General features: G+C 45.4%; 1 protein-coding gene across 1 annotated transcript; it reads right to left on the minus strand.

Annotated features, from left to right (window-relative positions):
* Positions 1-676: 676 nt before the first annotated feature.
* LOC139541038 (ankyrin repeat domain-containing protein 24-like) lies at positions 677-16253 on the minus strand. Its single transcript, XM_071345200.1, has 23 exons — positions 15901-16253; positions 15476-15547; positions 12757-12887; positions 11088-11176; positions 10851-10915; positions 10690-10747; positions 10493-10563; positions 10232-10338; positions 9876-10045; positions 8990-9012; positions 8598-8684; positions 8340-8435; positions 7344-7463; positions 7094-7226; positions 6705-6883; positions 5989-6155; positions 4739-5586; positions 4118-4428; positions 2726-2959; positions 2187-2363; positions 1394-1576; positions 1231-1296; positions 677-1117 (listed from the first exon to the last, which is right to left on the minus strand). Exons 2-23 carry the CDS (start codon positions 15509-15511, stop codon positions 1043-1045), a joined length of 3426 nt encoding a protein of 1141 aa, XP_071201301.1. The 5' UTR covers positions 15512-15547; positions 15901-16253; the 3' UTR covers positions 677-1042.
* Between the last annotated feature and the right edge of the window lie 87 nt (positions 16254-16340).

The raw sequence follows: 16340 nt of genomic DNA on the forward strand, positions 1-16340 counted from the left end.
GCACACCCTTTAGTTTGTCCATTGACTGTACATTCTGAACCTTGTTTGAAGTCAGTAGGTCACAAGACCAAGGAGCTATTGAAATGTTACATTTGGAAAAATTCATGTAAAATCGTGTGAGATGAAAATAGACAAACTAAAAGGTGTGCAATATAGAAGGATAGTCCGTGGACATTCGGAACCTTGTTGGGAGTCAGTAGGTCACATGACCAAATAGCTATTGAAATTAGAATGTTTACGAAATCATGTGGGATGAAAATGGACAAACTAAAGGGTGTGTAATATAGAGGGGTAGTTAGTGGACATTCTGAACCTTGTTTGAGGTCAGTAGGTCACATGACCAAGGAGCTATTGAAATTAGAAACATTGAAAAACATTGAAAAATCATGTAAAATTGTGTGAGATGACAATGGACAAACTAAAGGGTGTGTAATGTGTGTTGGACCTAATTCACAGCACTCTCCCTTCATCTGGATTTATTAGGAATGTAGGCTAATGTTGGATGTCAGGAGGCTTTATGGGAGCACATGTCAGCCCCCACTGATATCCCTGGCCTAGCCTAAAACAGCTAGAGGAAATCGATGAAAAGCTTCTGCATGTCAGTCCTATCACTTTTGAGCTTTTAGTATTTATTTATCTAATAAATAAACATCTAAACAAGGAGGTAGAGGCAGGATTTTGGTTTCTTTCTACGTCTTTATTGTAAGAATATCATACAAAATATATTCAATCAGTAGGCTCATCACACGATTGAGACAAGATACATTCTTGTTACTCAATACAAGTAATTATCTATACAGACATTTCTCTTTCTGATACCAGAAAACCATACCTGTCCATGTCTATCCAGTTCAACGCTAGTCATGAAGGGGCTAGCCTCTATGTCTTTCCAAAGCTACACGTACTGTACTGTATGCAGAACAGACCAGTTGCTTTCAGTAAGTGTGTACACATACTGTAGTTAGTAGATGGTGTAGTACAGTGATGGGTCCCATAGCCCGTTGTGTCTTCCATTGCACAGGGAGTACACTGCCTATGGGGGTCAGTAACCCTGGTCCTTGTGTGACATCCTCAGGATCTGCAGTAAGAGATCTTGGACCTCCTCATCCATCCGGCCCTGAGGAAGATACAACAAGTCTCATTCACATCCCCTCAACGACACAACAACACTTCATATTGCACTGACCCGATAAGGACGTCTTCTACAAAGGTGCATAGAGTTGGACTTACCTGTACAGCAGCCAGTAGATGGGATCGGTATACAGCTACAACTTGTCTGTGCTTTCGTTCCCAATCCTGTAATAAGATATACAATACAGACAGTATGCTCCAGTGCTCTTTATACCATGAACCTAGGTATTTGGTATTTGTTTTGGCTCAGTGATGCCCTCACCTGGAGCTCCTTGGAGAGTACAGCCACTCTGTTCTGCAGCGCCACCTGCTGGCCAGGGTTCACAGGGGGGACTCTCTCAGAGTGGGAGTGAAAGGAGGAGTGGGAGGAGGAGAGTCCCAGAGGAGGACTCAGGGCCCCCAGAGCTTCCTTCAGACGGAAAACCTCCTTAGACAGCTCCATTATCTACACACAACAAGAGAGATCACAGATCCCTTCATTTCCCATGGTCTTTTTCTCAGTTCCAAATCACACTCATGCCCTCACCCTTTAGCACTATGTGTTGATCTAAAAGGAATGGACAGCAACATGGCCAAATTCCACCCAGATTACCAGAGGGCAAGGGGTAGGTTGCCTGATGACATACTGAATTTAATTCCACTGCTCTATTTATTTATCGCTACGTACTTTCAGTCTGAGACCACCATCGTAAAAGTTGTTTCTGCTGATGTAAAAGAGTGGGGCATTGTACAAAACAAGTCATCAGCGATTGGATCGTCTCTTAACCAATCAGAGTATCAAAGCCAATGATTTTACCCACATGTGTTCAGGCTCTAGCCCAACCCATCGGTTTCTTTGACCAATCAAAATGGTTTGAATGTGTTCGCATTCGAGAAGTCATGAGGGAGGAGATCAAATCCAGACTCATCATGGAGAAGAAACATTAGCTGGTGTGGCGTTTGGCCTAAGCGATGTGGATGGGTAGCCAGGCAAAGAGGTAAGGGCTAGGGGTCGATTTCCAAATAAAGTACAGTGTCGCTCAATTTAACTTCTACCATCTGTGTCTCTGTCTCACCTTGCGGTCCTTCTCCTTGACCAGGCCCTGGGAGTCCTGGATGTCTTTGTGGAGCTCCTGGACGTGGCTGGACTGGGCCTGCAGGTCAGCCAGCTGCTGCTGCGCCGTGGCCAGCTGAGCCTCGGCCACCTGACGTTCACTCTTATTAAACAGAGCCTCCCGCTGCACCTGGAACACCTGTTGGGAGGGAGACAGGGAGAAAGAAAGATGTTTTATTGTCACACGGATAGATGCAGTGAAATGTGTTGTTTTACAGGGTCAGCCATAGTAGTACAGCGCCCCTAGAAAGGGGGGAGATAGACGACGTAAGGGAAGAGGCTGTAAGGAGATATAGAACACACACATAAATAACGCAAAAGGAGAAAGGAAACCCTGGTGCACATCAGTTTGTCCGCTATTGTGGCAACAGTCCAACCTGTAGTCTGTAGCATGTGACTTTTAGTCAACTCTTGAGTTAACGTTTCAGTCTCTAACTTTCTTCAAATTCTCAGTATTTTGGTAAACAAGAACAAAAACAACACACACACACACACACACACCTCGGTGCAGGTCTTCTCATGTTTGCGTGTGAGGTCGTTGAATCGGGCGGTGAGTGTGTTGATATCGGCCTGCAGTGAGAGGCGCTGTGACTCATGGTCCTCCTTGGACACCAGGCCCTGTTCCACAGCCTTCTGTGACCTCATGTCTCTCAGCTCTGTCTCCTTCACACTCAGAGCATCCTTGGCCTCTGCCGCACTGCTCTCACTGGCCTGCAGAGCGCGCTGCAGCTCCAACTGATACATCAGGAACAGTAGACAGCATGAAGTCAGGAAGTACTACTTTCATAGTACTGTCAAAGATTTTTACAACTAACCCAGGATAGACCAGAGCATGTCGTTTTCAATAGGAGAAAATTAATCACAGTGGGCAAACCAAGCAAGGAGTTGGGCCGAGCAAAGCACGAGCTAGTGAGATCCTATTGGTGCGTTTTAGAATTTATTGGAAAATTTCCATTTGGCGAATGCCCACACTGTGACGTGCGTGTGTGCAATAACTCAATCTGCCCTTTGCACTCTTAAACAACGCAATTTTTTGAAACTTTGGCAAATGGTAAAGTCCACAAAACGCAGTCCACTCAGTTTTTTTCAGATTTTAATTTTGGAAACAGAAAACTGTATGGAGATCAAATGTTTCATCGATGAGAAAATTAGCAGAATGTTGGCCAAAATCCAGCTTCTCTATCTTCTCCCACTGCCGGCCACTGGGCTTCCTCTCATCACTGGATGCTTCACATTTATACATCCGGTGAAATATCGGTCTCATTGATCTATCTGTGGTACTGTAGTGTAGGCTACCCCCCTCCAGGATTTCACTGGGATTTTTTGTGATATTTGCGGGGGAAAATGCTTGATTTTGCTGGGGTAATTCTGACATTTTGCATGGCAATATGCAATGATTTTGTCCAATTTGTCACGAAAATGTGTGGACGAGGGAAAGAGTTTATTGACATGTGGCTTGATTGAACTATATTATGCAGTAAATGTGCATGGATCGATTGAAATTGCGTGCCCTTTTTTGTACTGCGGTGATAGGTTCGCTTTTTTGCGATAAAATTGCAATGATTTACTGTTTTATGCGGAAATAGTACAGTGATTAGTCTAATTTTCAAGCCCTCCGATAATATGCAGGGAATTGTTGATTTTGCAAAAGAAATTGTGATTGCAGAATCGCGGAATCCTGGAGGGACTGGCTGTATATGATTGACAGAAGTGGTGCCATACGTGGCCAAATGTGGGTCATACACAATTCTGGCGGTTAGTCATTTGTGCTAAAACATATGTTGTATTTATGATAGCCTAATATCCATTTACTTAAAACCTCAATATATACTGTATATATATGATCTGAGGCTAACTCCCTCGTCGCTTGCATGCATTTCTCTTCAAGCTAACCTTAACTTTGTTGTGCTCTTCCCTGGGTATACGGCTCTGTTGTGTGTCCTGTAGCTGGGCCTCTAGCCTAGCCGTCTCAGTCTGGGCATGGCATCGCAGGGCCCTTTCTGCCTGCAGCTCCTGGGCTGTTTGTGCCAGCTGCTCCGACAGGGCCGACAGCGCCTCTGTGTGTTGGGACAGGGATACTGCGTCTCTCATGTGGAGGGTGTCCTGAGCCCGGCCCTCGCGTTCCGCACACAAACAGTCCAGTGCCTGAGCTGCTTCCTGCCTAGCTACCTCCAGTTCCTCTCTCACCCGTCTCAGGGAGGGCTCTAATTAGAGAGAAGAAATATCACAGACTTAGAGAGTGCTCTGATTGGTTAGAAGTGTCATCACGCAAAGCCTCAGAAAGTGTTCTGATTGGACAGAACTGCCGTCAAACTCAGAGAGACATGAGTCATTACATGACAGCAAATGAATGGTTATAAACAAGTTATTTAAAGCTTACCACTGTGATTGACTACAGTGAAATAATTTGTCCTTGTGCCACAAAGAGAGCAAATATGATAGATAAGGTAGAGAACACTATAATAACGGAGTATAACAGTAACAGGACACCAGTTAGACACCAGGGAAACACACCTGATGTGATGGAGGGCTCTGACCCTTCAGACCTATCTTCCTCCTCTTCCTCCTCCTCGTCTCCTTGGTGGTGTGTGGGGCTGGGAGGCCGTAGTCTCTCCAGCTCCAGTAAGGCCTCGTTCAGTCTCAGGCTGGCCTCAGCCCTCTCCCTGGCCAGCTGCTCACACTGCAGACCCAGGGTCACCTGCACCTCGTCCAGCTCCGAACGGGGAACACACTGCCTCAGCTCCTCCTCCAGCTCCCCCACACGCCCCTGCAGCCTCCGCACCACCTCCCCTTCTTGCTTTACCACACCCTCTCTCCTTTCCCCCGCTCTCCCTGACTCCTTGCTCTCTGCCAGGTCGGCTTCAAGCTCGCTCACCCTCTCCCTGAGGCTCCTCACTGTCTCACTCTCCCCTCCTCCGTCCTCCTTTTCGCTCTCTTTTTCTGTTCCTTTATCTTCCAGGGCTGCCTGTAGTTCCTTAACTTTCTTTCTCAGTTGTTTGACTGTGTCATTGTCCCCTGCGCTCTCGCCCTCACCCTCACTCTGTCCCTCCCCCTGTCTCTCTCGCTCGTTCAGCGCCGCCTCCAGGTCCCTCACCCTCTCTCTCAGCTGCTGCGTCTCCTGGCTCGCCCCCTCCGTCTCACCCACCGTGCCCCCATGGCCCCCCGCCTGTTCCACGGAGTAGATCCCAAGGTGCACCTGTTCTCTCAGCTCCTCCAGTTCAGACTGGGAGTTTGCCAGCTGCTCCTCCAGCCCACACAGCCTCTCCTTCAGCTCCTTACTGCTCTCCCCCTCCATCTCCTCTGTCCGCTCCTTCCCCTCTGCCCCTGACACCCCCTCTCCTCCCCCTTCCACCTCCTCACACCTGCAGAAAAGACAACAAACATCAGAACCGAAGTGAAGTGAGAGGTTTAACTATGGTTGTAGAGGCATATTATGTTAGCTAGAATCTTATAATTACAATACTGTGGCTAGCAGGGTTCAAATTACACACTGACTCTTAAATAGTGGGCTTAAAGATGCTAAAAATAGTGGGCTGGGCCAGTGTTAATATGTTGAACCCTTATGGGGGTGCCCATGTTGATTTAATACTTTAGTCCTTACCGGGGTGCCCTCATGGTAGTGCTCAGCACCCCAGGGCACCTCTACAAATGGAACTCGAACCCTAGTGGGTGGTGTGAATGTGACATTTTAGTCATTTAGTAGATGCTCTTATCCAGAAGGTATAAGGTGGCTGGTGTAAGATGGTGTGGGTGGTAATCCTTACCCCTGTTCCCCTGCCATGCTGGAGGCCTCAGCTGAAGCCCGGGCCTGGGAGTAGTGCACCTGCAGAGCTTCAAACTCCCTTCTCAGGGAGTCATACAGAGCCGTGGGGACAAAGTCTGGGCCAGATGTCTGCATGTCAGTGTCATCTTTCTCAAACATCTCCAGCATCTGCAAACCACACAAGATCACAGTACAGAAATAATCAGTGAGTGTTTGTTTATTCTCTAGCAGCTGTGATATGTATATCATTGGTTAAGCATCCTATTTTCCTATTGTCAAAACATTATCAACTCAAGTCGCCAGTCACAGAACTCCTCTACTCCTCCTTGGTGACAGGTTCAGACTTTATACCAGCCCTTGTACTAGCCCTCATGCAGTACACAGCCTCAGACACACCCTCCAATGGTAGCCTGGGTGTAACCCTTTGTCCCGATTCTGTCTACTTGTACAGACCATGACCCAGTTAGTGAAGAATGCCTGCAACCAGTCTCTGTGCCTCTCTGTGATGCTACTATTCTATTTCTAGCTGGATGCTACATCATAGGCCTATAAAGTGGTTATGACTAATGGTCCAATCTGACGCTGCTCAGCCAGCCTTGAACCAGCAGCATCATCAGTACTACTCTGGACTCTGAAGGGCCTTTTAATAACTCCCTCTCTATCAATCCATTAGCCGATGCTGTGTGTGTGTTTGTGTTTAGTGTGTGTGTTTGTTACCTGCACTTTCAGGACCAGCTCCTGATTCTGTAAGGCCAGCTCCTTCAGCTGTCTGCATAGCTCAGCCACAGTGTCTGGGTCTGCAGCACCAGGAGAGGTGGGGTTCAGGGAGTCTGCCTCCCCCTCGTCCAGAGCAGAGGGAGACTCTCTCGACCGCCTGGAGAGCAGCTTCTCAGCACCTTCAAGATAGATGGAGGTAAATCAATGCCATATTTTGACTAACAAAACATCAGCCATTGCCATGTCAGTAGCTAGAATTTGAGTGATGATTCATCATCTAGGTATGACTCTCATTAGGCTGCTATAGCCTTAGTCCATCTATCCAACATTTGGTCAGTTTAACAAATTTAACAAACTGCCAGCAGTATTCCCTCTCTACCCGCACACACCTTGGAAGTCCAGCATGTCGTCATCTGAGTCACTGGCACCGATCACCTGACCTGCCTTCAGCTCCTCCAGCTCAGTCTGTAGCCTGTCCCGCTCTGCCTCCGCCTGCTGCAGACGCTCTCTCAGCTGAGTCAGCTAGCACAGGGAGAGAGTGAGTTCACAGTGGATATCTTTTCAGATATATGAGAGGTTTCTAGGGAATAGGCGTTTGAGCTTGAGCACAGGCTCGGAAGTGAACATTGCATGCAGTACCTCCTCCAGGGCAGTGTGGGCGCTGTTCTGTTGCTGCTCCAGACCTTTGATCTTCTGGAGCAGACGTCCCCTTTCCAGACGCAGTCTGCGGATCTCCTCAAACACCTCCTCATCCTCCATCTCACAGACACACACATAGCAATACCTATCAGTAATATCACAGTCGCACAGCAGCACCGTACTCATTAGCAGTCTCAAATTGAATACAGTAGATAGTCATTCACTATGTATTGTTTGTTACTGTCTGCTACAGTCATAAATACTGATCCTAAAAATTGATATCTAAAGAGGAGTACCTTGAATTGAGATGTATTAAGGTTGTATACCACAAGGATAAGCATATTTTATCTCCTGTATGCTTAGGTGCTATTAGCGTTGCAAATGGAGGGTATATTACTGGTAACATTTACCAGTAAACTAACAGAATCTAGTGGCCTTTTTGGTTAATTCAGATTATCACAGGTGTCTGTAATTATCTCTGGTCTTCTGTGTGGCCTTATCACTTGTAAAATATATACAATAATACAATAATTTTTAAATGTAAAAAAATATGACAAAACTGTAAAACATTAACCTAAATATAACCAATCAACTTGTTGAATAACATTGATGTTTAAAATGAGGGTTACAGCATTAAATATCCTTTATATTTTTTACACACTTATATATTTTACTAGCTTTGTCAATAGGTCTTTGTTGTTCATTTCTTTTGCCGCCAAACTGGTGGCAGTTGCGAAAAAAAGTAAATAGTTGGAAGAGTTGCAGAGTTAATTGAAAATAATGCCATTGCTGATTAGATACTTTTTTCATAAATTAGGCTATTATCTCTTGAACCATCTACTAGAAACTCATGGACAATATAGACAAAGATATCAAATAGATGACCTATTAATTACCAAAATTGCAGAACATTTTGGTAACTTTGGTAAATGACCGGTAGTTTTGCAACCCTAGGTGCTATGCATACAGTATGCAGTGGCAGGGGACGTAACTCACAAGGTTAGCCTGAGCAGAGCGCTGCGTCTCTGGGGACTGAGGAAGGGGAGCGGGTCTCTGGGTCTGAGGCTCAGGAGAGGCAGGGGGAGGAGGGCTCTGGGAAGCAGGAGATGGCGGGGAGCCCGGGAACATGGTTATCAAAGTTATTATGAGCATGATTATCACAGCATAAGTAAGAGTTAGTAAGAATCATACAAAAAGCATTTTGATATGTCAAAGTAACAACTATGTCATCCATCTCTGGAGCTGCAGTCATACCTGGGGAGGGGAGCGCGGAGGAGGGGGGGCTTTCCTCTTGCGGGGGGTCGTACCCCCTGGTAGAGGAGGGGGAGGAGGAGGCTGTCGCTGGAGGCACAAACAAACAGAAGGAACAGGGGAAAGCAGGAGGAGAGGAGCAGCAAGGTCCAAAACAAAGCAAGCAGTACTGTAGCCTAAAATGTCTTGTAATGAGATTTTTACGTGTTTTCCTTGTGAGATGTTACTTCAGCTGTTGTTGTTCAAAAGTTGTTGTAGATTGAACATGTGATAAGAAGTTGGTGTTCGTTCCTATGTCATAAAGTCTATTATGTACAATTCAGTAATACTGGCTATGTTTTCACATGTACGTGTAGTGAGTGAAAATGAAAAATAAATGATGAGTGGTAAGTTACCTCTTCTCCATTGCCCTCAGTGGCTACGTATGCATGGGAGAGACAAACAGCAGGCCTTTTAACCTCTGGTCCATTGAGATTCAACACACTCGCACAAACACACACACACACACACACACAATGATTTACACTGCAGTTAAAGCTAAAAAGCATACCCACTACCCACAAAAGCATACCCCAAAAAGCTAAATAAAAAATCCTCCTATATCCTGTCGCACACAGTATACCACCACACAACAGCCCTACTGTAAGCTGTAAGCTACAAGACTCCTCATATATCAGATACACCAGAGACATTTTAGGGACTGCTCTATTTTCATTCACCTCCATTTCAAACGAAGCACACATCTGTTTTTCGTAAATCAGCAAGCCTTTGTTTAAAGATAAAAGTGCAGCAAGCCTTCCCTCTGTTTCAGCCTGTTACAATTACTCCCAGCTGTCTCCTTCATCGACTTCCTCACATTACAGCCATTTCCTGGGGGACCAGATTGAGGCCATAACCCAGACCATAGAATTACAGCTGATAGAAAGGATAAAGCACCATGGATTTTGGTACAGTACACCCAATAGCAGACATCGTTTTGTGGCAGTTACCATGTCAATTGATTAAACATTTGAAATGGTACACCAAATATGGCCTCCGTACACCCAGCAGGGAATGTTGATTTGAATTAGTCTATTCTATCGATTATAATTCTATGCACCAGACTGCCACTGCCAGAGCCCAGAGTAGGGCTGCAGTGCATAGTCGGGGTCGATTCCATTTCAATTCAGAGGGTGGATGGAAATTCCAATTCAACCATTGTAAAAATCCTAATTGAAATGGAATTGAGCCCAATCCTGCTGCAGTCGGCAGGTGAGACAACCAAAGGTTACCGTTGGTTACCTGGAGCTCTGTTTTGCAGCAGCTGTGCGATGCGCTGGTTGCCGGCGGTTGCGCCGTAGTGGGCTGCGTGGTGTCCGAGGGCGTCGGCCAGATGTGGGTTAGCCCCTCCCCTTAGCAACGCCTCCACAGTCTCTGCACTGTCACTCTCACAGGCCAGCATCAGGGCTGACCTACAACACAAAAAAACACAAGATTAAGAACATAAGATCAGGACACATAACATACATTTAGCCCCTTATGAAACACTGCAGGTATATCTGACTACATAGCCAGCCATCACCTTTGTCTTATGTTCAGTTTGTTTTGCATAAGTCAATCTAATACAAAGCCTTGTTTGTTGAGTCTTGTTGAAATACCTGCCCTGGCTGTCCTGTATGTTGGGATTGGCTCCTCGGTCCAACAGGAAAGCACACAGCTCCACTCTGCTCATCTGGGCTCCTAGGATCAGCGCGGTCACCCCATCCTGAGATAGCAAGTCCACAATGATTTAACATGGTTGATTGAATCATGTGTGTTAGTAATGGTCTGTAACAAAACCCTGCACACCCTTTAGCTCTCCTGGATCTAACTTGGTGGCTGCTGCCGTACAGAGACAGTCTAAGGCCTATGCCACTTACCCCATCCTGGGTATCCAGACTGGCTTTGAAGTCCCACAGAGTCTCAGTGCAGGACAAGCAGCCGCTCACAGCTGCAGGAAGATGGACAGACACCATAGTGAAACAAATGGAAGGTACAAAATGGTTGAGTTGTTTACAGTGTTACACATACAGTGCTGTAATCAATTGTATTATACAGTAGCTAGTGCATTGCAGACCTGCGTGATGCAAAGCTGTCCGGCCAAAGCTGTCTGTGGAGTCTACAGGCAATCTCTCCTGTGGGAGTATGAGACGCATTTCACCAAAAATGCATGATAACTGCATACCTTATTTTCCACGTATCGTAGTAATATTAACTGTGTCTGACTGTCTATTGCACCTGTAATAGTCTCTTCAGGCACTCAGGCTGGCAGTTCTTGGCTGCTAGGTGAAGGGCACTGAAGCCTTGGGGTTGATGAGGCCATTTCAATCATCAAGAGAGAGAAGGAAAGAATGAGAGTAGCAAGAGAGCATGTTGTAATTGTTTTGACCAGGTATAGTCACAAAGCGTTACCTTGGCAGTCCGTGACACTAAATGTGTTAACAACATGTTCAGGTAATGAGACTGTCGTTTCACCTGTACCATCTGTCACGTTAATGTCTGGCCCGTGAGCCAGGATGACCTCCAAGCAGTCCAGACGACCCCGAGACGCACAGAGATGGAACCTACCAGGAAGAGATCATGTCCTTATGGTGATGAAGATAATCAACAAGAAGATAATCAACAAGATCATCAACACTAGTAAACTCAGCAAAAAAAGAAATGTCCTCTCACTGTCAACTGCGTATATTTTCAGCAAACTTAACATGTGTAAATATTTGTATGAACATAACAAGATTCAACAACTGAGACATAAACTGAACAAGTTCCACAGACATGTGACTAACAGAAATTGAATAATGTGTCCCTGAACAAAGAGGGGGTCAAAATCAAAAGTAACAATCAGTATCTGGTGTGGCCACCAGCTGCATTAAGTACTGCAGTGCATCTACTCCTCATGGACTGCACCAGATTTGCCAGTTCTTGCTGTGAGATGTTACCCCATTCTTCCACCAAGGCACCTGCAAGTTCCCGGACATTTCTGGGGGGGAATGGCCCTAGCCCTCACCCTCTGATCCAACAGGTCCCAGATGTGCTCAATGGGATTGAGATCCGGGCTCTTCGCTGGCCATGGCGAAACACTGACATTCCTGTCTTGCAGGAAATCACGCACAGAACGAGCAGTATGGCTGGTGGCATTGTCATGCTGGAGGGTCATGTCAGGATGAGCCTGCAGGAAGGGTACCACATGAGGGAGGAGGATGTCTTCCCTATAACGCACAGCGTTGAGATTGCCTGCAATGACAACAAGCTCAGTCCGATGATGTTGTGACACACCGCCCCAGACCACGACGGACCCTCCACCTCCAAATCGATCCCGCTCCAGAGTACAGGCCTCGGTGTAACGCTCATTCCTTCGTCGATAAACGCAAATCCGACCATCACCCTTCCTGGTGTAACTCGGGCAGTTGTTGTTGCCATCCTGTACCTGTCCCGCAGGTGTGATGTTCGGATGTACCGATCTTGTGCAGGTGTTGTTACACGTGGTCTGCCACTGCGAGGATGATCCGCTGTCTGTCCTGTCTCCCTGTAGCGCTGTCTTAGGAGTCTCACAGTACGGACATTGCAATTTATTGCACTGGCCACATCTGCAGTCCTCATGCCTCCTTGCAGCATGCCTCAGGCACATTCACGCAGATGAGCAGGGACCCTGGGCATCTTTCTTTTGGTGTTTTTCAGAGTCAGTAGAAAGGCCTCTTTAGTGTCCTAAGTTTTCATAACTGTGACCTTAATTGCCTACGTCTGTAAGCTGTTAGTGTCTTAACGACTGTTCCACAGGTGCATATTCATTCATTGTTTATGGTTCATTGAACAAGCATGGGAAACAGTGTTTAAACCCTTTACAATGAAGATCTGTGAAGTTATTTGGATTTTTATGAATTATCTTTGAAAGGCAGGGTCCTGAAAAAGGGACGTTTCTTTTTTTGCTAAGTTTAGTACTGCAACAAAGAAAGTAGAAAGGAGAATTTCAACTATTTACCCGCAGTGACACAGCTTGAACAGTAAGGGCCATTTCGTGGTACATTTAAACCTAACCTTAGACTAATAAGCAAGTTCAATAACGATTCTCCATTGAAAGTGCTCCTTAGTCTAAGACTAGGCTTAGTCTGTGTCCGGGAAACTGGCCCTAAGTGCTGGTACTTACGCTGACTTTCCCTCCACGTCCAGTTTGGTGGGACAAAGTCCCTTCTTCACAATCAGGGCAGCTACTTTCTCAGGCTCGTTCTGCTCTACAGCCTGCAGTAGTCTCTCATCGCTCTTACTCCAGTCCTGACTCTGAGGAGACAGGGACAGATGGGTCACGACTCAGTCGCAACCTGGGGCTCATGATCAGAGCTAACCAAATTACAGTACAGAATAGACACGGACCCATATCTAATTACATACTATACAAATACCTGAGTGATGACTGACCATAGGTCTAGATGAGACTGCCAGATCTAACACTGTGTGCCTCGTCAAAGTGAAATGACGATGGACATACGGCACAAGCTGATTGCTTCTATGGGACATTACACACAGTACACAACATTTATTTGAACAGTTTTTGCCAGAAAAAGTAACCCTTTGAGAGAAAGTACAATGAAAAGACAGCTGAGGTCAAACAGATGTAAAAGAGAGTGTACCTACCACCAGTAAGCTGAAACAGGGACAGAAATAACGCTTCATCAGGCTCAGAGCTGACGATCGATAGAGCTAGGAAGGATCCATAGACCATAGAGCGGTGCACAGCCTGATCAGAATTCTGACACACACAAATATACACACTACTCAAATGCCACTAGGCCTTAAATACAGCATCAGAGTTTAGCACTAACTTAGCACTGACTTAATGACAAAGCATAAATGCACAGCATAAACCTCACTGAAAACAATCGACAACCCCATGCATGTATCAAAACAGAACCATGATGATGCACATACTAAAGATAAACATTAGGCTATACTTCCTTGCACAAACACACACACTGCTTCAGCCCTCTGAGTCTCACGATAACATCGCTCTCCATACGCAGTGCTCTGCTCTCTCAGCCAAAACACCTTCCCCTCTTCCTGTGCTGCTGCTCTCAGGGACCTACGTACTCAGTCTGCAGTCTCAACCTGGCACACACACTCTCTCTCTCTATCTCTCTCACACACACACATATATACATACACACACCACCTCCCTCTTTTGGTGCCCTTCTTATTTTTCACCCCAGCCTAGTCTAGTACTGTCTTCTCTACCTCCTCTCCCTCCTCTCACAGTCTGTCCATTTATTTCAGTCAGCTCTCTCCCTCCCTGTGCTGTCCTACTTGGACTAGGCAGCCCAGCCACACTCTTTCTCTGGGCCAGGAGAAGATGAATGCTCAGCAGAAAGAGGAGAAAATAGCTGGCTGTTACAGGGCTGGTAATGCCAAGGTAGGGCAGAGGGAACACGCTGATAAAAAAAAAGAACGATTTATTGTCACATACACCGGATAGACGCAGTGAAATTTGTTATAATACGTCGTCCCTGGAGCAAATTAAGGTTAAGTGCCTTGCTCAAGGGCACATCGACAGATTTTTCACCTTGTCGGCTTGGGTATTCAAACCAGCAACCTTTCGGTTACTGGCCCAACGCTCTAATCGCTAGGCTACCCTCAACCCTATATATATATTTTATAGAATAATAACATCCTGACTCGACTCTCGTCTGACCTGGACGCAGCCACTTACAGCATTAGAAGTAACTGTCACAATAAGTGAAATAATATAATCTATTATTTTCTTAAACTGAGATGAGGTCATAAAGTAATTATATCCTTTTCTGTTTGCATTATGCATTGTTCTATCAATTGATTAACTCTGTAGAACGGAGGGAAGTGTATACCAACATTAATAACCAGTTAAGTAGGCTGTTTCTATTCTCTATAGTGTGCTTATGTGTGGTCTGTGTGTGACCAAGATCGTGAGACAAATTAAGATGGATGATAAGCTACCTGAGTTGTGCTCCATCTAGTCCATATAGTGTGATTCCCCCTCACTCCCCCTCCATATCTCTCCCACCCTTTCGCTCTCTCTCTCGCTCTCTCTCCTTCTATCTCTCTAAATGAAAATCTGAGCATCCCTCCCAGTGAGAGGGTAAGTCATCGACTGATTAATAACTTACTCTGTTCTCTCTCAGCTTCACCCCAGCAGAGCAGCCATATCACTCAGGCTCTGGGGATCTCTCACTAAAACAGGCCAAGGCACACAGGAGTTGAATTTCTACTCAGAGCTTACTGTATAGCATAGCCACACAACGCTATAGCTACCGGCTACTTGCTACCAAACACAAGGCTCCAGTTGCTTGGACATTTAAGACATTAGGCTATACAAAATTAGTACAGACTGGTTCTTGTCTTGGGATTCATTACTTTATTTTCACCCTGACATTACAACCACCTGCATAATGGGATGGGGACGATAGCAGGAAATGAAGGATTATTTGAATGTGTGTGTGTGTGTATGTGTGTGTCCAGCACAATGTGTGTGTGTGTGTGTGTGTTTGTGGAGGGGGGGGCTGAATAATTGAAGGCTACCTGAGAGCTCTGGTTACAGCATCAGTCTATAGACTGGCCTGCTCCCCTGCTGCTCAGTGATACTGACACCCAGCTCAGTGCCCCCCACAAACATACTGCCTGTGAGCACTGGGACCAATATACAGATAGCCATCAGACAAAGAACACCCTATCACCACCGATAGCAGTCAATATCAGGTCCCAAAAAAGTTTGAATAATACTTTTTACTGCACCTAAATACACCTACGGACTCTAAACGTAACCGGACTCAGTGTATGTAGATATCAGTGCATGAGGTGGATGGTTTTGTAAGAGACCGTCTAATACTCTTGCCTCTTACCTCATTTTTCTTAAATTTTGCCTTGAGGCTCTTCATTTTGGTTTATAGCACTTTGCATCCAGGAAAGGGAAACTGAAAAGAAATACACCAATTTACTCACCATAGCATTTCAATCTGCCAAACAAATGTGGGTTGCTAGCTTTTAACATGCATTCAAACAGGTTTCCCTTTGCATAGCATACAATACAACAATAACCAGGTTTGATGGAGTCTTGTGTGATAAACCACCATATATTTTTTATAATGGCATCATTGAGACACAGGGCTATTCTCAGTTTGATTAAAGAAGCATTTTGCCTTTTGGAAAACATAACCAATACATTTACAGGTAATATTACAGTGGTAGTACATAGGTGATAAGCATGTAGTAGGCCTACACACATTAGGCTAAATCCTCAACATTCAATTGGTATAGAAAGAAATACCTGAGATAGAGTGATGTTTTTTGGAGGGGGTTTCTTCTGTCCCATGAGTTGCCTGCTGCCGCAAAGTACACAACTGACCCATCCCTTTTGGACTTTCAAATGCACCTGCCCTTTCTTCCAGATCCTCCAATCACCTACGCATCAGAAGCCGGATCAGATTTTGATTGGCAGGCGTACATGACCGATTTAGTGTGGTATGCATTTTTTTATGTAAATATTGGGATAACTCATATTTGTCACTTGAGGATAACGATTCAACTTTTATATCAAATAAAAGTAATTTCTCATTAGAAATAATCTGGTTTATTGCGATAAACCATGTTTCACTGCATTGCAGTTTGTCGTCACAGAGTGTATTGCCGCATATCCCAAATTGTAACACTGTAACGTATTAGGTCAAATGTTGCAGTTTTGGATGACTTCGGGACTTGGATACATTA

This window comes from Salvelinus alpinus, chromosome 16 (assembly GCF_045679555.1).
Source record: "Salvelinus alpinus chromosome 16, SLU_Salpinus.1, whole genome shotgun sequence".
In the NCBI taxonomy this organism is placed as follows: domain Eukaryota; kingdom Metazoa; phylum Chordata; class Actinopteri; order Salmoniformes; family Salmonidae; genus Salvelinus; species Salvelinus alpinus.

Bases quoted from the DNA above. Each gene is read 5' to 3' on its own strand.
- LOC139541038 (XM_071345200.1), bottom strand. From the start codon at position 15,511: ATGAAGAGCCTCAAGGCAAAATTTAAGAAAAATGAG. The intron at 7,227-7,343 runs GTACTGCATGCA...TCCCTGTGCTAG, and splicing joins CCCACACTGCCCTGGAGGAG to CTGACTCAGCTGAGAGAGCG. The intron at 1,577-2,186 runs GTGAGACAGAGA...TGTTGTGTGTAG, and splicing joins TCAAGGAGAAGGACCGCAAG to ATAATGGAGCTGTCTAAGGA.